The following is a 23506-nucleotide window of genomic DNA, read 5'->3' as shown; positions in this document are numbered from 1 at the left end:
GTTATTATAAGAATGCGAGTGAATAATTTTGGTGATGGAAGTAGTTCGAGATTAGTGTTTAATTATTTTGTTAGAATTGTTTTGATTTTGTGGCGAGATAAGATGTATTATTTTTAATTAAAATGCGTGTTTGAATATATTTTAGTGTATTTGAAATACATTTACGTATAATTAAATTTTAAAGTTGAGAGGGATTATTATTGTTTAATTATTCAGATAGGTAAAATGTACAGTTAATGCAGTCTAAACAAAAATTCGGAAAAAAAACCCACCTTTACATTATGCACATCCGATAGTTTTTTGATATGTAATAAATTCTTGTTCCTCCTTTTCTCCAATAAATAGTTAATAATAGATTCCTTGTTGTATAAATGTCCTTTGTTACATATTACTATGGGAGGATTAAGTGGCTCCTAGAAATAGTTTTAAATATAATTATACAGAAAATTAAATGGTAACAATGGGTAATGGGAGTCGAACTTACATTTGTTAGAAAACATGTTGTCCATTTATTATGATGTTTGTCCTGTTTACTGCCGTTTATATCACTTTTTCTTATCTGCGTATTAGGCAAGTATCCCATTCCACCCAAGTTTCTTTTAAATTCGAAACCTTTAGTTTTAACCAAGTCTGCTCTCTTAGGTATACTCCCTCCATCTCCACCCATTTACATCAACTATACTCAGTATTTAAATGTATAAACAAAATATAACTCTAATAAACAAAATATATTTTCAATCTATAAATTAGTATTATTGAGTTCATTAGCGCCAAATTGTTAATACAAGTTACATATTTGTAGAAATAAATTAATAATAGAAATTGAATATAAAAGTTGTATATTAAAAAATGCATAAACTTTAGCAAATAAACTGGTTAGTTTATAGGAGAATAACTAGGAGCTATACAAGTAAATTTGATCTTCAGTTTTGGTGCAGATAATAATATTAATAAGGTTTTCGAGGTAGATTTAAATAACACTGACGTTTTTACCCGATTTATTGAAATATTTTTCTCAAAATTTTATTTTGAAGAATATACTGTATTTGGGAGTTTCAATGAATTTTTGATATTTCGGTTGGCAAAGTAAGAAATAAATACTTAACTGAAGTATTTTCTCTTTTTTTATTATTGAGTAATTTGAATTAAATGCCACTTGTTGCAGTAAATTTTGGATATATAAATTAATTATCATAAGTAAATACTTCACTATAGATAGGGTAAAGTAGGGAAGAAAAGGCCGGGATTAAATAATTAGTATACGTATTTGGTTGATAGTAATATCTGTACTTTGCCAAATTTTATAAATGGGTGGGAATGAGGCAAATAAGGGCGATAAAGCAACATTGTGGAGCATAGTTATTAAGGCAGCCTATAGAAAAAGAAGGTCAAAAAGAAAACAAGTAGAGCGTGAGGATGTTACAAATAGTAATAGTGTTGATTTAAATTGTACCGACCCAACGTCAGCAGGTACATATAGAAATTCGGAAAGATCTGGCAATGTTAACACTTCTTCAAAAGAAGAAAACTACTATGACAAGAATTTTGATGGAGGTAATAATAATAATAGTGAATCCTGCGACGATTTACTAAAGTTTTTACTTGAACCATCTATGGGTTCAGGTAATGTGAATAATGAGAACAAAAAAATGAATACAAATTGTAATATTAATAATTCAAGCACAATATTCACCGGTGAGAATGGAAGTTTTTTAAATGAAATTTTTTCAACAGACAAATTGAGTGGAAATGGTGGTTCAAAGTTGTCACTTGACTGTAAAGGTGAGATTATTATAGAAGACACAAGTTTAATGAGTAATTCCGGAAGACAAATTGATTGGTTAGGTTTAATGGAAGGAAGAGTTTATATCAATGAAAATATGGCAGGAACATGCTTACAACCATTCTCAGGTGCATACAAGAGAACAAAGGGAAAAAGATGGTCTTTAGAGCAAACGGAAAAATTTTATGATGCTCTGTCATTATTTGGTACTGACTTGATGTTGGTTAAGTCTGTGTTTCCTGAATTTACAGACAAACAAGTACACGACAAGTTCAAAGCGGAAGAAAAGAGAAATAAAGATAGATTAGACAACATTCTTTTAAATAATAAGAGAAAATTGACTAAGGAGGATATTGACAAATTTAATCTAAAATATAACAGTTAATTAAATTTGTGATAACGTTATTGTATTCACTTAAAACGTGATATTTGGACGTTTTCTACACTATTATTTTCAAAATTGTAATTTACAAGTAACAATTTTTTAGAAACTGCTTCGCATAGTCTCGATAATGCAGTTATTTGTTTCCAGTTTATTTTTCTTAGTTTAACTTTATATTTTTTGCCATCTACGAACACTTCATTGTAGTCATTTTTATTATCATTATTAAAGTTACATATTAATATACAGTATAGACTGTGCGAAATTTGTGGATCCGTCTTGTACATTACGAAGTCGACACCAAATTTTAATCCGTCTTTTAATATGTATCCTTTATTCTTAAAGTACTTGTATATTAGGTAGTTTATAACCAACTTGCTAATTAACTCTTCCTTGGTTAAAATATCAACTTCTCTTTCAGAAATCATGTTAACAATATTACTAAAACTCTTAGATAATTAGAAATGAATATATAACAAATTTTCGGTTTAAATGAATAGAACTTACCAACTTTACTTCATTTGAATACACAATTTTATTTCTATCACCTATTGAAGATAAGTTACACTTAACTGCTAGTTTAATATCGTACTCTATAAATTTTTCTCCAATAAAGAGTAACTCATTTACGTCGTAACTATAATTTTCTTTCTCATCCGGTTTGTATACTTTCGTCCCTATCTTGAATATTGAGTTTAGATCATTAATGAATAAATAGTGGCTTTCATCTATCGGATTTGGATTTGCAGTAATGCCTTCAAAGTAAAATTTAAGGGGAATTTTGAATTTTACATTATTCATTTGATAACTATATTAAGGAACAAAACTTGTTTAAAACAGAACGAGAATAAGCAAATAAGGATTAATTTAGTTACAAACAATACGCTAGCTTTGGGCTCTATTCATTATTCAATATAATGGTCATGGAAATACACAACGAACCAATTGAGCTTGAAAATAACCAACTTGAAGTTTAAATATATTTCAACCTTTTTATTACTGTGGTTTTGGCGCTAAAGTGTTGTTTATTATTATATTTTAAGATTTGTATTTGAAAATGTACATGTAATTTGGTAATGTTAACGAAAATACTAATGTTAACTGCGAGAAGTTAGCTAAATAAAGCACACTGAATACGGTTAAATGGAATATTTTATTTTGGAATGTTTATAGAATCAGATTTACATTTACTCTTTTATTATCGCCATTAAATGGTTATTTAGTTCTTGTTAGTTGTGCAATAGTCAACTTTGAGCGGTCAACATAATGGTTTTAGCGGTAAATAGAGAGGAAAATTGCATTTTTATTATTGTTTGTGAGGATTATAGGAAAAAGCATAAGGTATATGTATATATATATATTTATTAATTTATTCATATTTATATTCTACTAAGAAGATTAATAACAGTAATAACACTCTAATAAACAATAGAGAAGGGTGTGCCTGCGTGATTAATTTAAACCATCTGTTCTTTTTAAGAAAATAAGCACAGGAAATGAATATGAACAAGTAAATCATTAAATAAGATTGGCATGATTAATACAACATTAACTATTAATATTAATATTGTTTTATTAAATTTATTCAGTTGTTTCAATTTGAAATCACCTGTTTCTATCATTCCTTTCTAAGTTGTGCAAAAGAATAGTTCAATAAAGGTAGTATAATTTATTTGATAAGAAACAATAGATAAATATATATTCTCAAGGCTAAGTTTAGTTATATTGTTTCTTATTAATTGTAGTTTTCAGTTCTGACAGAGTCATACAAAGTGATAAATATTATTCAAAGTACATGGTAAATTCAATAAGTCAATTTATTTCAGAACACGATCCTGAAATAAAAATGAACGGTTCAGAAGTTGATTTTGGTAATGTGAAAGCCAAAAATAATGTAAAATTTGATGATAGTGTCACAGTAAGTGAGGATTTAAGAGTGGTTGACATTGATTTTGAATCAGAGGAGGGATATAAATTTATACAGGAGTATACAAGATTAGATCGAGAGTTAAACAATGAAATACATCATATTTTTACGAATGAAGCCTTTATATATCTTTTAGAAGAATACGATGTATTTGAGATGTATGCAGACAACAATTTAAGTAATTATAATAATGAGAAAATCGTTGAGTTGAACAAAATACTAATTAATGAAGAAAAATACAGAGAAATACATGATGTATTGATTAAGATAAATGAAAAGTACACTGAACTAAACAATTCATTTCTAATCATGAAAAAAGATGAGTCATATAAAAAGTGTCTTACCGAGAGAATAATGTACAATGAAGTTAAATTTAATAGAAGCAATAATTGTTTAAATAATCCTGTACTTGTTTTAGATCACCAAAGTAATAATTGCAATGAAATCCTTAAACTTTTACTGTTGGATATAAGATTGTTAAACAACAACATTGCATTTAAAAAAGATGGAATGTTGGTAACTAAGGAATTAATATACGATATGTTGAATAGAAATAAGATTCAAATATTTACAAACAGTATCGATGTATTAGTTAGACGACATATTGAAGACACTGAAGTACTAAACAAAAAAGACCAGGATTATTACTATGTTGAAAATATGTTGAGAAATAAAGTCAATTCTATATATAATGAAAATGTGCGTTTAAAGGAAAAAATGAATTATAATACGTATGTAATTAATAAAAAAGACTATGAGATTAGTAAATTGACAACAATCCTAAGTTCAATACTGGGACAAATTGACGATTCAATTAATGATATAAGACTAAAGTTAAGAAATAAATATGGAAACAGTAAACTAATTGATGATGAGGGCGGTTCCAATATATATTCATTGTATTTGAAGGAAGATAAGTCTCATTTAGACCATAGTTGTTTGTGTGAAGGGGGAAAAAGAGCTCACAAAAGTGACAATTGCAATTGTAAATCGGATAATATTCACATTTACAAAAGCAATGAAAGTAATTATACGGTTGAGAATCCTGGGGTTAATTTGCCCTCTCAAACTAGAATTGTAATGGAAAATACCGATACTGACATTTTAAATCCAAAAGAAGTACATCCAAATCTAGTTATGAATAGTTCTGTACTCACTCCAATAGAAACAGAACATATATTTGTAGAAAATGTAAATATTAAAACAAAATTAATGGCTGATAACCTAGTTGACGACGCCGTTAGTAATGATAATAATAATAATAATAATAGCGATGTTAAAACAAATGAGAATAATAACTACACTGAATTGAGTATTTTTTGTGAAGATAAGGACAATAAAGAAACACAAAAAACTAAAATGAACAGCAATATGGACTTACATGAAAAAATGGAAACTAATGAGAACAATAACATTAGCAGAAAAAGTAACAAAAGACACAATTTCCTGCTAAAAAATTATAGAACATTAAATAGGAAAGATATAAAGTCAATTGAACCAAGTGAGAAGGCAGATGATACAAAAACAAATAAGATGGAAAGTGATAAAATAAGCAATACAACTACAAAAACATATTCAAAGGAGAGAATAGTGTTTGGTGATAAAAGAAATTCGTCAGTAAATACAAATTCAGGTTCTACAAATGTTCCTATTTCAAAAAAAAGAACAAAGTCAAGAGAAAGAAATACATTTGAAAGAAGTACGTACATAAATGGTGTTAATGAAAATCCGAATTTAATGTTTAAAGGCGTAACTAAAAATGACGTATTTTTATTTAATACAGGTAATGATTCAGTATTTAGTGAATTAAATGAGTCAAATGAATCTGCTAAATTGCTAAGTAGGAGAAGTTTAAAAAAAGTATCAAATGATATAGACTCTATTTTTTCAAGAGCTACGAAAAGCAAAGATACTCTATTAGTTAAAAATCCAGAAGGTAACAATTCAGAATTTCAGAAAATTAATGATTTACCTTTACCAATCTCAAAAGTATACAAGGCAACTATACACAACGATATCAGAAGTGACGTAAATATAGAATCTAGTGGGGAAAATAAACAAAGAGAAAAGGAAAGCAAGATTAAAAGTAACTTCGACTCAAATAAAACAAAATATTCTTTTTTGGCTAATTCTGAAACAAGTAGTGATATCTCACAAAACATCGTTGGTCCCCATGTTAACACTAGAAACGATTATCTAGAGAGCATCAATATGGCAAATACTGATTTAAACAATAAAAGTGCTCATTGCCAAAACATTAAAGATAACATCGAATTAAATTGTAATAATGATACGAATGAATCTACTGTTGATGGTATCGGTAATAATAGTGAAGCCAAAATAAAAATCAATACAAATAGCAATATTAATCACCGAGAAATTAGCAATACTTTAAAAGCCTCTTATTTGTCAGACAATAATAATTCAGAAGAGACTCTTATACAAAGGAACAATACTGCTCCTTTAATTAGTTATGGGCAGTATCAAAAGTATTTCCCATTTAATTCAAACAATTATATGGCACAGCTAAATAGCTACAACTCAATGCCACAATACACAAATAATATAAATATTAATGGAATTCATTACGTGGGTTATGGCACAATTCCTAATAATATTGCATTTCAAGGAATGAACAAAAATCTATTAGCCTCTGTTCCAATGCATTCAAATAAGTTGCACAAAAATAGCGATATTAATAATAATTTAGGCGCCATGTAGTCCTTTTTTCTAGTATCAGTACTTTCCAATTTCACCTCAGAGAATTACTAGTGGAAGCGCATAGCCCGCCTAATATATTTAATTAATAGTGAAGATAAATATAATAAATGAATATTTAATTTTATACAATATTGAAAATAATATTGGAATTATTATTATTAACGATACTACTGTCTATTTGTCTTAGTAAAAATAGGTAAATGTAAGCAAATACAATATTGGCCATTATAAATTATATAGTGATGTTATTATAATTTCTTTTGAGACGTGCAGAAAATATAATAATTTAAAAATTAATATTACCAACGGTGCAACTTCATTTTTAGCGTTAAATAGCACTATTAGAACAGGCAAGGCACATTTTTTCCTAGTATCCATCTTACACTTATTTTAGCGTAAATACACTACTAAGTAAGGGTTAAAATGTTTCCAACAGAATTAATTTGGGAAGCCACGAAGCGTAATACTTGTTTTTTAAAGAAAAGCAATGGCTTTACTTTGACAAGAGAACCATTTAACTTGACAAATAAGCATTCACTTAAGTATTCTGGATTGGCAGCTAGTAAATCAATAGGTATGGATTTGGTTGAGAATTCAAACGGTAAAATTGTCAAGAAAATTGTTATCAACAAAAAAAATTCAGGTTCTAGTGTAATTAGATGCCCAAAGAAGTTCATGGGTAAAGTTAACGTATCTAACAACGTTAAATGCGCTAAGAAGACGATTAAGAATCAGATTTTGTCGAGAAAAGACCTTTCAGTTGATGCGATTTGCAAATATAAAAAACTATTGAAAGTTAGATGTTGATCACTTGAGAAGATACTAATTTTATATCTCTGAATCTTGAGTTTTCTTTTATTTCCATTTCATAACACTTGGAAGTTGCTTGCATGCTTTTTAGTCAAACCTGGTTATTTGCTACTCGTTTTTGAAGAGTACCTGAATTTGTGAATTCTATAACCTTTAGCTGTTTTGAAAAAAGTTGCATTGGAACTTCCTGTTTTCTCTCAGCTCCTTTTAAAGTTATGATTTTGTCTATGATTGTGTTGTTTACTGCTGTCACTATCTAACTGACTCTATCGAAGCAAAGGAATTGTGATGATGTGTATTTTTGTGGAGATATTTGCTTCTCACTATTTAAATAAGAACTAAGCTAGATAATAAAAGTTAACAGACTTGTAACTCGGATAGCTGAATTAGAAATAAGCAGTATAGTTACTTTAACCAAAGCAAGTGAATTACTTATCCGATTTCCGTAACAAATATTCAAATTATAATCAGAAGAACCAATCCACATATATAAATTATAAGTGGTGTAATGAATAGAAAAACAAATATTTATAATATTAAATTTACATGCAATTACCAATTACAAGCTTTCCAATAATTTGAGCAAAATGTAAAAGTGACTCTAGAAACATTTGGCGCGTCGCTTTGCATTAAAAGATAACTTTTTTCTTTTTAATAGAAATAAGAGTAAATATAGGGTGAAAAGAGAGACATTTTTGTTGACTTTTTTTAAAATAGTATAAAGAAGAGACTAAATATAACTAAATGGAGGTACCTGTATTAGAAGCTTCCACTTTGGATGTATGCTTAAGTAACCTAATAGCCTCGGATATAAACACAATAAATGAAGGGGACATAGAACAAGCCGGTGTAAATAATCTCCAAATAATATTAAATAAGGTATGGTCTGATATGGAAAAAGAAAAAACAAAAGAAGGAGTTGTGATTACACTGCCGACTAAACAAAAAATACAACTTCCAAGAGCCTTTCCATTACAAATGAAAAGAGAAAAAACAAAGTGGGAAAAATTTGCTGAGTTGAAAGGTATAAAGAAGAGAAAAAGGTCTAGAATGGTGTATGATCCAATTACTGATGACTTCGTTCCGAGATGGGGTAGGAACTCAATTAAGAAAATACAAAAAAAACACAATGAGGCTATAATTGAGATTAAAGACAATATGGATTCTTCTAAGGATCCGAGGGAAGGTTTAAATTTAAAGAGAAACATGATGATTAGCAAGCAAAAACTAAGAGAGCTAAAAAATAGATCCAGGAACTCATCCTCTTTAAATAACAGCAATAATGGTAGCAATATAAGTTCCAGTGTTATTGGAATTGGAAGTATAGGCGATACAAATATAAAAAGAGACAAGTCTCAAGTAAATGAACTATTCAATAAGGTTTCTTTATCAACAGCATCATACGGTAGAAGAGACAAGTTACTTCCAAATGAGGACCAAAGTAAAAACAAAGTCAAGAAAATAAAAAAAAATATCATTGATACAAAAAACGAGGGTGAAAAATACAAAAGTATATATAGTAAAGTAATAGGAAGTAAATCAGCTTAAAGTGGCGACCACTTTATCAAATAATATTTAACAGTGAAACCGATAGTTAGTACATTGAATGTTTACTCTTAAGTGTAATTTCCTTTTAAGACTCTATTTTTCTACTAGTCACTGCTCTAGCTTCACAAAGATACTTGTTTGCCGCCAACATACCAGAATAAGTGATTAACTGTAAAAAAGTAATACCAGTTAGACTAAATATTTAAACACTGGAAAGAATAAGTGCCAGATAAAGTCAATATTCAAGATTTGGGAGAAGTAAGTATATTGATGTTATTTTTTATTACATTTTGTTTGATTAATGTTATCAACTGCCAAGTAGCTGTAAAATGACACTAAATGTCGAGGCATCTACATTCAATGTAATTAAAGGAAATGCTTCATTGACAGATGTTGTGGAGGTAAAAAACAGTGTGAACAGCTCAAGATGGACAAAGATAGCAACAGAAGAATCCGGAAGTAGATGGAAGAGTGTATATGAAAAAGAGTATATTCCGCCAGCTTATTCAGAATTCCCACCAGGCTTAACTAATTACGAAATCGATCAATTTTTAAGAGAGCAACGTTTAGACGAATTGACATACAAACTTCAGATAGGAGAGATAGAATATGGAAGTCCGGATATTAGGGAACCAAGCCCACCTCCTGTGTACGATAAAAATGGTTCTAGAATAAATACAAGAGAGGTAAGAGCGAGAAAGAATATGGAAGAGGAGCTAACAAAGTTGATAGAATACATGTCTGAGAATGTTGAAGGATATGTGGTTCCTAAAGACTACAAACCTATTAAAAAGACCAAAAAGCTTATAATACCACTTGACAAGTACCCCGATTACAATTTTATGGGTTTAATAATAGGTCCTAGAGGTTATAATCACAGAAGATTGGAATCAGAAAGTGGAACACAAATATCAATAAGAGGTAAGGGCACAACAAAGGAGGGAAAAAAATGCGATCACCAAACAGAAGAAGAATTAGCAATGCCTATGCATATTCACATTACCGCTGATTCACAGTACAAGTTAGATAAAGCAGTTAATATGATACAGCCACTACTAGACCCATTCCATCCGCTTCACGAAGAGTATAAAAGGGATGGTTTACAACAATTGGCAATAATAAATGGAACATTAAATCCAAATATTGGAATCAATAATAATAGTAATAGTTTGTTAAACACATTCTCGAATGGCAATCAAATTAATATCTCAAATGGCTGTTTGCACTGTGGATCCACCCAACATCAAACATATGCTTGCCCAGACGTTAATTCAATGATTTCATACAAAAGGCCGGATATTAAGTGTTCTATTTGTGGTGACAAAGGCCATATAACTAGAGATTGCAAGCAATACGTTCCAAATAGTAATATTGAAGAAGAATTTAAGAAGATGATGCACGAACTTGGTCATAATACTCCAACTGATAATGATGCGGGCAATATTATTCAAACAAATCAAGGAACTTACTCCTTCAATTCTGAAACTATTAATCAAAGCGATGATAGTTATAATGCATATTTCTACGATAACTCATATTCCAATAATTATGAATTGAATGATTCTCTTCACAACTCCCAAAATGGGAATTCATATTATGTTAATGTTAATCTAAACAATACGTTAATTATTAACAGAAGCAATGACATACAATATACTGAGAATAACAATAATGATGATGATGATGATAACATGGATGAATCTGACTAATTATTTTTTTTTGATTCATTTTATTTATCTATTGCTGTTCTCTCTGATAAATTATTGTATATTTCTCGAAGAAGGTTGCATGACGCGTCTTTTCTAGCATTGATTTGTTATTTTCATTTAATCATTTCAACACTTATAATTTATCCGATTTAATAGCACTTACATGTATTTACACGTAAAATACCTAAATAAATGTGACATGTGGGGCAATTTCCCGCCTAAACTTATATACAATGGAATGAAGGTTTGAGAATTAAAGAGTTAAAAAAAAGGAGAATAGTCGAGTATAGGTCATTTAAAAAATAAGGTGTATTCTGAATCTCCAATTTATCTAGAGTTTGCATAACAAGAAGATTAAAACTTCAACTTTAGTGGTAAAATCATTTGTTATCACAACTATATGTAAAATTTGTATTTATTAATATCAATAACAAAATTCGGAAATTAAAGTAAAAATCACTATCTTAATAACGCGTCAGCTATTAATCTAATTAATTATGTTTGGGTTCAGCAGATTTGCATCTGGAAGTTTTTTTTCAGGAGGATTTGGTAATGACAATATAAATGATGACTTTGAAAGATACAATTCAAGTAATTCGTCCAATTTACTCAATTCTAGTTCGAGTTTATTTATAAATGAGTATTCGTGCTATCCGGTTAGCTTTGCAGGAAGAGATGAACTGGAAAGTGGTAATAAAATATTACTTCCTCCCTCTGCACTTAATCAGTTAGCAAGAAGAAATATAACATGGCCAATGTTGTTTCAAGTAAGCAATCCGTCAAAAAACAAACTTACCCATTCTGGAGTTTTAGAATTTGTTGCTGAAGAGGGTACATGTTATATGCCATATTGGATGATGCAAAACTTAATGCTTCAAGAAGGAGACATAACCTCAATTATGAATACATCACTTAGCAAAGGAACATATGTTAAATTCATGCCATTGACTGTTGATTTTTTAGATATAACAAACCCTAAAGCTGTACTTGAAACGTCTTTGAGGAACTTTGCAACATTAACAGTTGGTGATGTAATAACTATAAATTATAATAACAATGCATATAAAATAAGTGTACTTGAGACTAGACCTAACCATGCCATCTCTATCATTGAAACTGATATTCAAGTTGACTTTGCTCCTCCTCCAGATTATATCGAACCAAATTACAGAAACGGTGGTACCTCCAGCTCAGGTAACAATCATAACAATATCTCATCGAGCAACAGTCGCGATTTCAATGATAACAAGTCAATGACTGATTCAAACATCAAAGCTTCAGTTACATCAGAGTATTTATCATCATCTAGTGAGCATAGCTTGTTCTCAGGTTACGGCGAAAGACTAGATGGTAAGCCGATAAAATTCAATACTTCAAATAGTCTATCAAGTATCGAGAGTGAAAAAACTGAAATTAGCGAACCTTGGAGAGTTAATCGCTTAATTGGTGGAGTGAGAACACAGAACGAAAAATTTCAGGAGCTAGTTAGAGATGGAAAGATTCTGGGAGTTATTGGAACAGTAAAAAGGTAGAGTTTCTAAAATAAACACACACAGAATATATGTCAAGAATATATACAGTTATAATCTTCGTTTGGTGTAGATCTGTCAAACGAAGAAGATCTTTCATGTTTCTTTTCAGATCGATCACTTTTTTTCAACAATGATAATTTTTCTTTTCTTATCTGCTCCATTTTTTTCTTATACTCGTTGTTTTTTTCATAATCATCCGAGTTATCACCATATCCACTGGATGCTTTATTCATTTTTTTCCTCAACTCCTCCCATGTCGGTCTTGTAGACCTATTTAATTTATCTTTTATACTAAATCCTTCAGGAACAGTTACTTTCCTTCTGTAATAGTATGGATTTTCTATACCTCCTGGTTTAAATCCACGGCATTTTACCATATCTGCTCTTGTACAAATGAATTTTTCATCTAGAACACTTTTTTTGATCACAAAGCTTCTAACTCAACCTGCCTAACACTACATGCTATTTGTTCATTTCAGTTTGAACTGTAGCAAAATTTAATTATTTTGGTATCATAGCTTTTTGCCGCCACCAAATATTTGTAAACGGAATGGTTATATATGTATATATATTAAAAAAACTATTATTTATATTATATATTTTATATGTTTAATCAACATATTAATAAAATTGTAAATTCTAAGTAGTAGTCGATGTTAATACCAATATGACAACTCTAGTTGGCACTGGATTTGGAATCATTTTAAGAGAAATACTTACTCAACCACAAATAGACACCCTGAAAAATAAGTTGTTTTATCTATTGGATTCCAAAAGCAATCTTATTTTTCCAAATAATCGTAAGGGAGTTATTTTAAAATTATTCAACAAGTTCACATTGTTATCACTACTTTTTATTTCAACTGGTTTTGGAATCTATTACTATTATTATCATTGCCATAATTACAAGAAAAAGAAAGATAATAATGAAAATCATAAGTTTTTCAAAAAACTAAATGGATTAATAAATAAGAACTGAACAAAGTCATCATTTATTTCTGCAAATGTAATTTTGTACACGCACACACAATTACAAAGATAAAAATAACAGATTTTAAACAAAACGTTTATAATTAAAACAAATGTTTGTAACAATATATACTGAATATCAAAATATGTACGGCTTTGTTTTAAGTAATATCGTTTTAGATGCAGAAAAACCGTCATTTTAACTTTTAACCATTTCCCAGACTAGTAGCAATAGGAATTACCAAACGCACCCATTTAATAATAAATCCGCGCCATATCTGCTAAACTCGCTACCGATCCCGATTGCAAAAATGCATACAAATAGAGTGTAGAAAAAAGAAGTAAAAATAAATAAACTCATTATACATATATATTAGTTACAACTAACAAAATACTTAATACTTGTAATAATATCGACTAAATGAGCATATATGTGTACATCATAGATACAGTCCCTCAGGAATACCACCTTTTTTCCTGTATAACGCTTTTTCTTTAGCTTTTCTAAGGTCTTCCTGATTAACTCTCATTCTTCTTTCTCTAAGTGCGAGTAAACCTGCTTCGGTGCATATCGCTTTAATATCAGCACCACTAATGTCGTCTTTGGCCATAATAAATTCCTCTAGATCAACATCATCGGCTAATGTCATCTTGCTTGTATGTATTTGGAAGATCCTTCTTTTTGTCTTACAATCTGGGTTTGGTAATTCTATCTTTCTATCAATTCTACCTGGTCTAATTAGGGCAGGATCTAGGCTTTCAATTTTGTTTGTAGCCATAATAACTTTAACATCTCCCCTGGCTTCAAAACCATCCAACTGATTTAGAAGTTCAAGCATTGTTCTTTGAATATCTCGCTCTCCACCACTTTGAGAGTCATGTCTTTTCGTACCTACTGCATCAATTTCATCAATAAAAACTATACTTGGAGCATTTTCTTCTGCAACACGAAACAACTCCCTAACTAGTTTTGGACCATCTCCGAGATATTTTTGGATTAATTCACTCCCAACTACTCTCAGAAACGTCGCAGATGTTTCATTTGCAACTGCTTTTGCAAGTAATGTTTTACCCGTGCCCGGTGGACCATATAATATAACTCCCTTTGGTGGTTTAATCCCAATATCATCGTACAATTCCGGATGAGTTAGTGGAATCTCAACTGCTTCTTTTATCTCTTGAATTTGCTGTTCTAATCCGCCAATATCAGCATAGCTCTCCAACGGTGCTTTATCGACCTTCATTACAGATACCAATGGGTCGACTTCATCATTAGTAATTCCAACAACAGAGTAAACCTTGTTATGTAATAATACAGAACATCCGGGTTCCAATTGATTTTTATCAACAAATGATAATATGTTGACATAATACTCGGAACCAACTGAAGAAGAAACTATTGCATGATTTTCATCTATTATTTCTTCAAGTGTTCCAATATTCATTGGAGAACCTCTTAAGTCATCTACTTTATTGTGTTCCTCTTCCGCAGTTTCTGCAGATGGTTTAACATTTTCCATACTTGTTATGAATTCCTGTTCCATCATTAAATAATCTTTTATTCTTTCATACTTTAATAATCTTAATCTACACTTAGCGTTTGGAACTACGTTTGGCAGTTTAGCATATTGTGGCGGACCTTTCTGCTTTCGCCTTTTCCTCATTTCCATTGGAGGAGGAGCAGATTCCAACTTCTTCTTATCATCCTTTCCAGGATTCTTTGATTTCTTATTCCCTCTTAAATTGCCATCGTTTGGAATGGCATTTGCATTTCCCATGTTGAATATCGAAAAAAACCTCTTACTTCCTTTAACTACAAGTAAATTATAAATTCTAATTTACTTAAAATTAGTCGTAGCAACAAATCCGTAAAATTCAAATATCCAGTAAATACTCCAAAATAAAGATTTCTTATACACAATGACAAAAACGCCTCCTTCCGACGCTCTAACAACAGCACAAAATTGCCCCTTTTTATAGTTCCTATACTTCCATACACTTACCAATATTCAAGATTTAATTATATTTGCGTCCTTCCACTTTTATTCTAATTATCTATACCTATTTCTCCATTGGCCTTCCTTCATTATGCCATTTCATCTCCCCTCTTATTTATTATAAACGATTCTCTCCCCCCACTACACATTTATTGCCGCCTTTTATAGTTTTCCAAGAACTTTCTTACGTGATACCGCTAAAAGGGTTTTTGGCGCCGAGTTGTTTAGTGACTTGAAAGGCTTTTTTAAATTTTCTCAAAAGGCAGCATTTTACCTCAAAGTAAGGTAGAAGCAAAGGTTAGAAAATAACAAAAATTCTACTGTAATATGAAAAGATAAATTGATAATATCAGGTGAAAAGGCAAATGTGTATATATATATTTTTGCATCTAAATATATACTGAAAAAGTAAGTAGGCAGCTTTAGGAAAATTAATATTTTATTTCTGGTTTTCATAAAATGCAAATTAATAAAAGAAGATCTGAAGTAAAAACTCAGTCTATTTTTGACTATAGATCGTTTATTGATGCATTGGATGAGGCAGGTGTGAGAAGATCACGTGCATATAATATCTGGCAGAGTTTAATAAAGAAGAATATAGATGATATAAGCAAAATAAAGAATGTGCCGAAAAAGGTTTCGAAAATTATAGAGGAGAAATTTACATTGTTAAACATATCAGTTGTAGACTCATGGACGTCTGAAAATAGGGAAACAACCAAATTGATATTTAAGTTAGCGGATTCCCACGAAATCGAGTCTGTTATAATGAGATATGGTAAAAACGAATCAAATGGTAATAATGGTAATTCTGAATTTAGAAGAATATCATTATGTGTATCTTCTCAAATAGGATGTAGAATGGGATGTATGTTTTGTGCAACAGGTTCAATGGGACTTCGTGGATCACTACTTTCAGGGGAAATAATACAACAATTATACTATGTACGTAATGTACTTGGTGAGCCAGTTAGAAATGTTGTATTTATGGGAATGGGAGAACCTCTCGAAAACTATACTGAAGTTGTGGATGCGATTAAATTTATGATAGATCAGAGATTGTTTTCACTATCACTAGGGCACATACTTGTAAGCACTGTAGGAATACCAACAAACATAATCAACCTTGCAGACGACTTACCAGGAATAGGTTTATGTTTGAGTTTACATGCACCTAATCAGCAACTTCGCGAAAGAATTATTCCTATTGCAAGAATATACAAAATAACAGACTTAATGAGATCTTTAGATGTCTTTATTTTTAAAACTATTATTAATAGATGCTACAATAAGCTAATTGACGACAGAAACAAACATCTAATTAAGAATAATATGAGTTTTGATGATATATTGATATCAAATAGATTGTTAAACAGCCATAAGATGATTGTAATTGAATATACGCTCTTAAAAGGTGTTAATGACTCTATTGAGCAGGCAAATGAATTGGCAGAACTTCTCATTAATACGCCTATGCCAAAAAATATAATTGACGATTTATTTCAGGCTAAAGAAAGCAGCTCTGATAACTACAGTTTTGATAATAAAACAGATGCTAGAAATGATATATTAAATAGTATGAATCTTATTAATGATAAATTAAAAAGAAATTTGATCAAAACTGTATATAAAGAGCTTTCTAAAAATTATAATAGAATGAATTTTACACTTGTTAATCTCATTCCATACAATAAAACAAGTACTAATACTCAATTTTCAACTCCTTCTAAAGAAACTATTTATCAGTTTGCATCTGCCCTCGGTGAACATAAAGTCGTAGTTACTATTAGAAGAACAATGGGTGATGATATTTATGGTGCATGTGGTCAACTCGCTCTCAAACAAGATAGGGAATATAATATTGAGGAACTGAATGATACAAATAAATTCAATCGTGACTCCTCTAAAGATTATGATTATTCTTCCAATTACTCCGATATTGGTGAGTCTGAATTTGATGTTTCACCATATAATGATGAAAACTATGTTATTTCTACTTTAAAGTCGAGAGTTAATAATATATCCTGCCTACTTTATTCTGGTTTTTCAACTACAAAGAACTATATCAAATACAATTTTATGAAAAATAAATTACATATTGGTTTACTTGTAGGAACAGGTATTTTTGCCCATTACTTATTTTATAGACGCGTTAAAAATTAGTTCTAACTTTTTTTTCAACTATTTATCTTCTTGCTTGTTGTTGTAAATTTTCAAATATTCCGTTAAACTCCTTTGTAATTATTTATTACTTATATTCTTATATATTATGTATACTATTGTTTGGAACACAATATTGCCTCTATATTATCAACACACTCATTAATGGAATCATCATTATTTATGTTAATTGATACAGCATTAGGTACCTTATCTTTAAGTTTTAAAATATTTTCATCACTCGTATCTATATGCATATTTGCCTGTAATTGTCTCGCAAAACTAGGTATTGTCTCTAATTTTTCACAAAAAAGAACTTTGTGTTTCTTTAAACCACTATCAAATATTCCATTGTTTTCCAAAATTTCCATTATGTGTTTTTCATCATCATCATTATCAACCTGTACAAATAAATATAAATCTGTTAACTTTGATAGTTTTAGTAGTGAATCCATAAACTTGTTTTTTAATATGCTGTCAATATCACTCTTGTAACAAATGCCTATTGATAACATGAATTTATTGTCGTTTAAATCGCACTCTCTTCCATTTTCGTCAGTGATTTTATTATTAATTACACCATTATTCCCGTTACAATTATCGCTTCTAGTATTTGTTTTGTACCCAAATAAAGATAAAACATATACGATTATTCTTTTAATAACATATTTGTATATCAACTGAAGAAACAATATCAATATTCCAATAAATATTGTCCATATAATCAATATTTTGATATTTTGATTCGTGCTCAATTTTTTAACGTGCTTATTTCTTGCCTTCGTCATTAATGAAATAAAGTGATATTCGAATAATAGGGAAAAGTACTAACAGTGATGTGAATTTGGATATCTCAGTTTTAATACTTGGTTTCAGTGGCAATAATTAACAAATTTATTAAAAATTATTTAAATATTATTTGCAATAAATCAAGTTTTCACAACAATTTGTCAGCGCCAGTAATGTCATTTATCGCCAATAAATGTAACTATTGAAATAAATATAAGCATAAGTGTATTATCTCTTTGAAATGAAAGGCTCAATACTGTTCTTAGGTTCAGGGTCAACTTCTGGCACTCCTTCTCTCGAACATGTTTTTAAGAATATTCATAATTCAAATAATAACATTAATGAGCCACATTGTAGAATATGTAATGAAACAGTAAGTATTTCAAGCAAGAACAAAAGAAACCCATTTTCTGTAATTATAAAGAACCCAATAAGCAGCGACAAATCTAATGGAGAAAATGATCAGGATTATTTTTTGTTTGAAATGGGCCAAAATTTCAGAACTTCAATGTTTGAATATGCAGTTTCAATGAATATTAAAAAAGTTGATTGTATTTTTTTTCTAAGCTCAAATGAAAATTCATTTTTGGGAATAGATGAAGTAAGAGAGGTTCAGTTATTTGAAAAAAAGTTTGACGACCAAGGTACACTGTTTTATTGTCCAAAAAAAAGAATTCCAACTTATTTAACTTCTTCTTGTTTAATTTCACTAAGTGACTGGTATGAATATATTATTAATTACTCTCTCAAGAAAGACCTTAACTCAAAAACGAAAGTTGGTTGTATTCAATTGAATGTTTTGGATCCAGAAAAATCATCCAATGTGATACAAATTAATTCAATTGAAGAGTATAACTCATATCTTTCTTATTTACTTGAAAATAGGAATGGTAACAAAAATGATACGCTTCAAAATCTAAATTTCAACCCAATAATCATAGATTACTCTTCTAATATAAAAATTACTACTTTGTTTTTTTTAGATGTAAAAAATTTAATTTGTTCTGGATATGTTATTGAGTATATCAATTCAAAAAAAAAAGTTATATGTATATTACCCGACTATTCAGTAGTTCCAAACACAACAATTCAATATTTGAAAAACATTGATCTTATCGATTTCCTAATTTTACCACTTTTTTCCGAACAAATTAAAGAAATTGACCACTATACCTTGGCTGAAAGAATCAACTTTTGTAAAACAATTAATTGTAATCAATTCTATTTTTATAACGCAAGTTGTTTATATGATCATGACTTTATTCAATCTATGGTTGACGATTACTGCAAAAATAACAATGTTGATTTAAAATTTATTATATCGTATGATTCTCTTAATATTCCAATTTATTAGTTTATTCATTTTAATACTAATTAACTATCCGCTATTTTAATTTTTTTAAATGCTTGACCCTTTCATGAACTTGCTTTCTCATTTAAATTCGTATTTTCCTCAGCATTATTTTCATTCATTATATTAATACTTCATGCATGTTTTATTCTGTTTTTATTTTTGCACTGATTGCATGCAATTAAAAAATGCAATGTATGTATTTTTGCATGTGGAAAAAGTTGCCGGTATAGTAAACTTTGACAGTAAAGAAATCGTTCAAAGAGGATAAAAAGAGAACATTAAAAATTATACAATTCAATAGGTATTCATTAAAGTATTTTTATAGTGAGATAGTGATAAAATGAGAGTATTTCACATTTTCATTATATTAGTTATCTTAAAATTAGCAAATGCGAAGCTTTTAAAGTCTGTTTTTTTGGCATCATTTGATCCTTTATCAATTGATAATGAGACAGAAGAAAAGTTCGATGATGATGATACTGTAGATGTAGGTTTTAAAATAACAATTAAATCTCAAAGAAGATAATCCACTTATTAATCAACTAGGTTGCTGATGATGATGAAGTTCATGGCAATAAGTCTAAAATAACAATGGATAGTCATGGTGGGAAGATAGAATTCGTTTCTCCATTAAGTACAGAAGATTCAGAAATACAAAGATTGGGTAAGTTCTAATGAATACTATAAAAATATAATGATATTATAAAAATATCGTTAATTATAAATTTAATTTCAATAGCAACCGAATTCTTTTTAATACTTAAAGAATTAAAAGAGTTGACAAAGGAGGAGGCAAAAGCAGTTCTACAAATGCTGCCTTCAAACTAAATGTGGATCTAGTCAGTCAATTACTCTTTAAAAAAACGAAATAAAAATATACTACTGACCATTTAATGGCGAAGGATTGTCAAAATTAATAGGTAAGAATAGTCCATCATAAGCCACTTGTATTGAAACGGTATTTACACATTTAGATTTATTTTTTAGATTGATCAACTCCTTACTTAGTATTTCATTACCTTCTTTATATTCTAAAGAACACGCCATTCCTATAAAGTAAACATAGTCTGGTGAAAAATCTTTAATAAATTCGAGGGATTGTTTAACATTAGCATGAGCATTACTTATTTTAGAATATGAAATGGAATCTAAAATGAGAATAGTTTTCTTATCTTTAGTCTTATAAAGAAATTCAACAGAACTCGCTATCATCGGGAATGTGTAGTCTGAGATGTAAATAAGATTTGTATCTGGAAAGTGAAAGCAATAACCAATGCAAATACACTGACCGTGATTCATAGGAAAAGCAGTTATTTTTATTCCATTGACAATAAATTCTATATTTGTGAATCCATCATCACTACTATTGTTATTTAAATTACTGTACTTACTTACGTCATTCTTATTTCTTATTTTTTCCAAACAACCATTATTTAAATCAAAGACGTTTATTTCATACTTTTGAGTATGATTTATGGAATCATCGTTATTTCTCTCATAAGCATGATTCATTATTGTACTTTTAAATCTACTATTTAACAATATAAGCGTTTCAGAATTCATATATATAGGAATCTTATTTTTATGGTGGAAAAATTTGATTGAACCTATCCCAGCAACCGCATCATCATGATGATGAGTTAATAATATCGAATCAACATTTGAAATTCCGTATTTTGGGAATATAGATAGTGCAGCCTCTCTGAATGTTTTCCCTAAGTCAATAAGAATATTATAGTATTTTTCTCCAACTGGATCTATGTTTGGCATTCTAACTAGCAAAGATACATTGTTTCTATAATTTTTTCTGTCGCAATTACTACCTCTTATAAGAGAGTTGCACAGACAATCGTATTTATCCGAACTTAAAACATGGTTTAGTATTGGTATTGAACTAGAGGCACCACAACCAACAAAAATGACACCTGATTGTAAATTCATATTAAAAGTTCTTTTAAAATCAAGAGTGGTTTATCTGTTAAATTCTTTCGCGTTGCTATTTCCTTGTCATAAAAACGCTAATGGTTGCACATATACACTTATGGGAAAATTACAATAAATACCACAAATATAAATATTCATTTTATGTTCTTAACTATAATTCTTATTTCAAAGTTGTTATTTATATTTGGCGCCAACAACGAAATAATGGGCCTTTATGTATAATGGATGTGAAGTGAAAGTACAAGTTAATGAAAACAAAAAAAAACTTCAATTGATTCTAAAGTTATTCGAAGATATTTTAAATGTCGTTATTTTATGCGGATTATCCAATATTTGGTTTATGTTGCACAAAAAATGAGATAGTGTTAAGTGGTGGTGGAGGTGGGAAGGATTATGGAATTGAAGATCAGATTGAATTTTACGAATTAGAAAATAATAAAATTGACTACACTAATTTTGGAATAAACAATAAGGTTTCTGTTGATAATTCCCTAGTTTTGAAGTATGTGAATAGCACAACAAAACAGAACGGGGTTATAGATAGTATGTGCTATAACTCCAAATTAAATATATTAGTGGGGGGTATTAAGAATACGTGTTTATTGTTTTATATAGAGGAATCAAACGATGAAAAGTACTTAAGAATGTATTTACAATTCCAGACTGTCTGGAGTGACCAGAAAAAAGGTGGTGGCAAACAGAATATTTGTCGTTTTTCCAGAGATGGTAACTTGCTGCTAACTGGAGGAACTGATAATGTAATTAGACTTTGGGAATTAAATCGGGGAGCAAAACACACCACTGACATTTTTCCAGTAAACATGATTGACTTTTTAGGTCACGAAGATGAGATATTAGATTTAGATATGAGTCATGACAACTTATTTACTATTTCTACAAATAGGAGTGGCAATATTTTAGTACATGATAGTACTACAAGACAGTTACTTAAAAAATTTTCTGTTCCATCTAAAAATGGTAATTTTATTGCTAGACAGTGTCGTTTTATTGATAGTGACATAAAAAGCCCAAAAAGGCAAAATAATGAAAGCAAAAATAAACAATACCTTGTTTGTTTGTTAATACATGAAATTAGAGGCAATTCATATGTAACAACATGGAATATGAAACTCTCAAGTGGTGACACTAATAATTTGGAAAACAAAATAATATTCTCACAAATAAATTCAGTATTTGTTTGTGATAAACCTTCGTCAATATTAATCACTTCGAATGATTTTAAGTATATTGGAGTGGGTACCAACAGTGGTTGTGTTAAAGTATATGTTAATAATATTAATAATCTCAGGCTTCTTAAAGAAGGCAATTTTCACGATTTACCAGTTACTGGACTATATTTTTTTAAAGAAAATAAATATATTATTTCATCAGGCGCAGATTATACCATTTCAGTAATGGATATTAACATGAGAAAGGAAAATAATGACATCAGGAGAAAGGAAAAAGACAACAGTAAATTTGGTGCATTACGCATTTTCTCAAAACTATTTAAAATATTAATTTTACTTTTGATTGTATTACTTATACTGAAGATATGCATCGAGCACTATACCAACATAGTTAATAGTAATTCCCATTCTAATAATATCAAAAACCATTATAGTGGACGTCTAGAGGAATTGTAGATTATAAACTGATGCCAATCCGTCTTTAACTTTTTTTTTCTTAATAATTTATATTTACTCAATTGTTCCCGCTGTACGTGGAAATATTTATTTGCCCACAGCTATATGCATGTTAAATGCATGCAAGCATGCATTTAACATGCATATAATGGAGTAAATTCAACTTAATGTTAGATATAGGAAAGAGTAATATTTTTGAGTGTTTACATGACACGAGTTTAGTCACATAAATCGA

General features: G+C 29.5%; 17 protein-coding genes across 17 annotated transcripts; 11 read left to right on the top strand and 6 right to left on the bottom strand.

Annotated features, from left to right (window-relative positions):
* Positions 1-233: 233 nt before the first annotated feature.
* FG379_003591 (uncharacterized protein) lies at positions 234-667 on the bottom strand (the record flags this gene model as incomplete). The annotated part of the gene is made up of 2 exons (XM_067329220.1): positions 234-413; positions 485-667. 2 exons carry the CDS (start codon positions 665-667, stop codon positions 234-236), a joined length of 363 nt encoding a protein of 120 aa, XP_067185397.1.
* A 640-nt stretch (positions 668-1307) lies between these two features.
* On the top strand, positions 1308-2168 carry FG379_003590 (uncharacterized protein; the record flags this gene model as incomplete). The annotated part of the gene is made up of 1 exon (XM_067329219.1): positions 1308-2168. The coding sequence occupies one exon, from the start codon at positions 1308-1310 to the stop codon at positions 2166-2168; it is 861 nt and encodes a 286-aa protein (XP_067185396.1).
* A 26-nt stretch (positions 2169-2194) lies between these two features.
* Positions 2195-2966, bottom strand: FG379_003589 (uncharacterized protein; the record flags this gene model as incomplete). Its single annotated transcript, XM_067329218.1, has 2 exons — positions 2195-2614; positions 2673-2966. 2 exons carry the CDS (start codon positions 2964-2966, stop codon positions 2195-2197), a joined length of 714 nt encoding a protein of 237 aa, XP_067185395.1.
* A 994-nt stretch (positions 2967-3960) lies between these two features.
* On the top strand, positions 3961-6813 carry FG379_003588 (uncharacterized protein; the record flags this gene model as incomplete). Its single annotated transcript, XM_067329217.1, has 1 exon — positions 3961-6813. One exon carries the CDS (start codon positions 3961-3963, stop codon positions 6811-6813), a length of 2853 nt encoding a protein of 950 aa, XP_067185394.1.
* Positions 6814-7236: 423 nt separating this feature from the next.
* Positions 7237-7620, top strand: FG379_003587 (60S ribosomal L28; the record flags this gene model as incomplete). The annotated part of the gene is made up of 1 exon (XM_067329216.1): positions 7237-7620. The coding sequence occupies one exon, from the start codon at positions 7237-7239 to the stop codon at positions 7618-7620; it is 384 nt and encodes a 127-aa protein (XP_067185393.1).
* A 747-nt stretch (positions 7621-8367) lies between these two features.
* Positions 8368-9171, top strand: FG379_003585 (uncharacterized protein; the record flags this gene model as incomplete). The annotated part of the gene is made up of 1 exon (XM_067329214.1): positions 8368-9171. One exon carries the CDS (start codon positions 8368-8370, stop codon positions 9169-9171), a length of 804 nt encoding a protein of 267 aa, XP_067185391.1.
* Positions 9172-9500: 329 nt separating this feature from the next.
* Positions 9501-10880, top strand: FG379_003584 (Ms15p KH + 2 Znknuckle (C2HC); the record flags this gene model as incomplete). The annotated part of the gene is made up of 1 exon (XM_067329213.1): positions 9501-10880. The coding sequence occupies one exon, from the start codon at positions 9501-9503 to the stop codon at positions 10878-10880; it is 1380 nt and encodes a 459-aa protein (XP_067185390.1).
* Positions 10881-11377: 497 nt separating this feature from the next.
* Positions 11378-12412, top strand: FG379_003583 (ubiquitin fusion degradation (UFD1) double Psi beta barrel fold; the record flags this gene model as incomplete). Its single annotated transcript, XM_067329212.1, has 1 exon — positions 11378-12412. One exon carries the CDS (start codon positions 11378-11380, stop codon positions 12410-12412), a length of 1035 nt encoding a protein of 344 aa, XP_067185389.1.
* Positions 12413-12444: 32 nt separating this feature from the next.
* FG379_003582 (uncharacterized protein) lies at positions 12445-12789 on the bottom strand (the record flags this gene model as incomplete). The annotated part of the gene is made up of 1 exon (XM_067329211.1): positions 12445-12789. One exon carries the CDS (start codon positions 12787-12789, stop codon positions 12445-12447), a length of 345 nt encoding a protein of 114 aa, XP_067185388.1.
* Positions 12790-13079: 290 nt separating this feature from the next.
* Positions 13080-13391, top strand: FG379_003581 (uncharacterized protein; the record flags this gene model as incomplete). The annotated part of the gene is made up of 1 exon (XM_067329210.1): positions 13080-13391. The coding sequence occupies one exon, from the start codon at positions 13080-13082 to the stop codon at positions 13389-13391; it is 312 nt and encodes a 103-aa protein (XP_067185387.1).
* Positions 13392-13821: 430 nt separating this feature from the next.
* On the bottom strand, positions 13822-15159 carry FG379_003580 (26S proteasome regulatory subunit S4 like AAA ATpase; the record flags this gene model as incomplete). Its single annotated transcript, XM_067329209.1, has 1 exon — positions 13822-15159. The coding sequence occupies one exon, from the start codon at positions 15157-15159 to the stop codon at positions 13822-13824; it is 1338 nt and encodes a 445-aa protein (XP_067185386.1).
* A 678-nt stretch (positions 15160-15837) lies between these two features.
* FG379_003579 (uncharacterized protein) lies at positions 15838-17541 on the top strand (the record flags this gene model as incomplete). Its single annotated transcript, XM_067329208.1, has 1 exon — positions 15838-17541. One exon carries the CDS (start codon positions 15838-15840, stop codon positions 17539-17541), a length of 1704 nt encoding a protein of 567 aa, XP_067185385.1.
* Positions 17542-17654: 113 nt separating this feature from the next.
* FG379_003578 (putative conserved with possible signal peptide) lies at positions 17655-18326 on the bottom strand (the record flags this gene model as incomplete). Its single annotated transcript, XM_067329207.1, has 1 exon — positions 17655-18326. One exon carries the CDS (start codon positions 18324-18326, stop codon positions 17655-17657), a length of 672 nt encoding a protein of 223 aa, XP_067185384.1.
* Positions 18327-18568: 242 nt separating this feature from the next.
* On the top strand, positions 18569-19681 carry FG379_003577 (uncharacterized protein; the record flags this gene model as incomplete). The annotated part of the gene is made up of 1 exon (XM_067329206.1): positions 18569-19681. The coding sequence occupies one exon, from the start codon at positions 18569-18571 to the stop codon at positions 19679-19681; it is 1113 nt and encodes a 370-aa protein (XP_067185383.1).
* Positions 19682-20021: 340 nt separating this feature from the next.
* Positions 20022-20356, top strand: FG379_003576 (uncharacterized protein; the record flags this gene model as incomplete). The annotated part of the gene is made up of 2 exons (XM_067329205.1): positions 20022-20168; positions 20228-20356. 2 exons carry the CDS (start codon positions 20022-20024, stop codon positions 20354-20356), a joined length of 276 nt encoding a protein of 91 aa, XP_067185382.1.
* Positions 20357-20560: 204 nt separating this feature from the next.
* FG379_003574 (uncharacterized protein) lies at positions 20561-21622 on the bottom strand (the record flags this gene model as incomplete). Its single annotated transcript, XM_067329203.1, has 1 exon — positions 20561-21622. One exon carries the CDS (start codon positions 21620-21622, stop codon positions 20561-20563), a length of 1062 nt encoding a protein of 353 aa, XP_067185380.1.
* Positions 21623-21927: 305 nt separating this feature from the next.
* FG379_003573 (uncharacterized protein) lies at positions 21928-23271 on the top strand (the record flags this gene model as incomplete). Its single annotated transcript, XM_067329202.1, has 1 exon — positions 21928-23271. One exon carries the CDS (start codon positions 21928-21930, stop codon positions 23269-23271), a length of 1344 nt encoding a protein of 447 aa, XP_067185379.1.
* Positions 23272-23506: the final 235 nt, after the last annotated feature.

Source organism: Cryptosporidium bovis (assembly GCF_009768925.1).
Source record: "Cryptosporidium bovis isolate 45015 chromosome Unknown contig_8, whole genome shotgun sequence".
NCBI classification, from domain to species: Eukaryota; Apicomplexa; class Conoidasida; order Eucoccidiorida; family Cryptosporidiidae; genus Cryptosporidium; species Cryptosporidium bovis.
The sequence above is the reverse complement of the archived record's forward strand: the minus strand, read 5'-3'. Positions and strand labels throughout refer to the sequence as shown.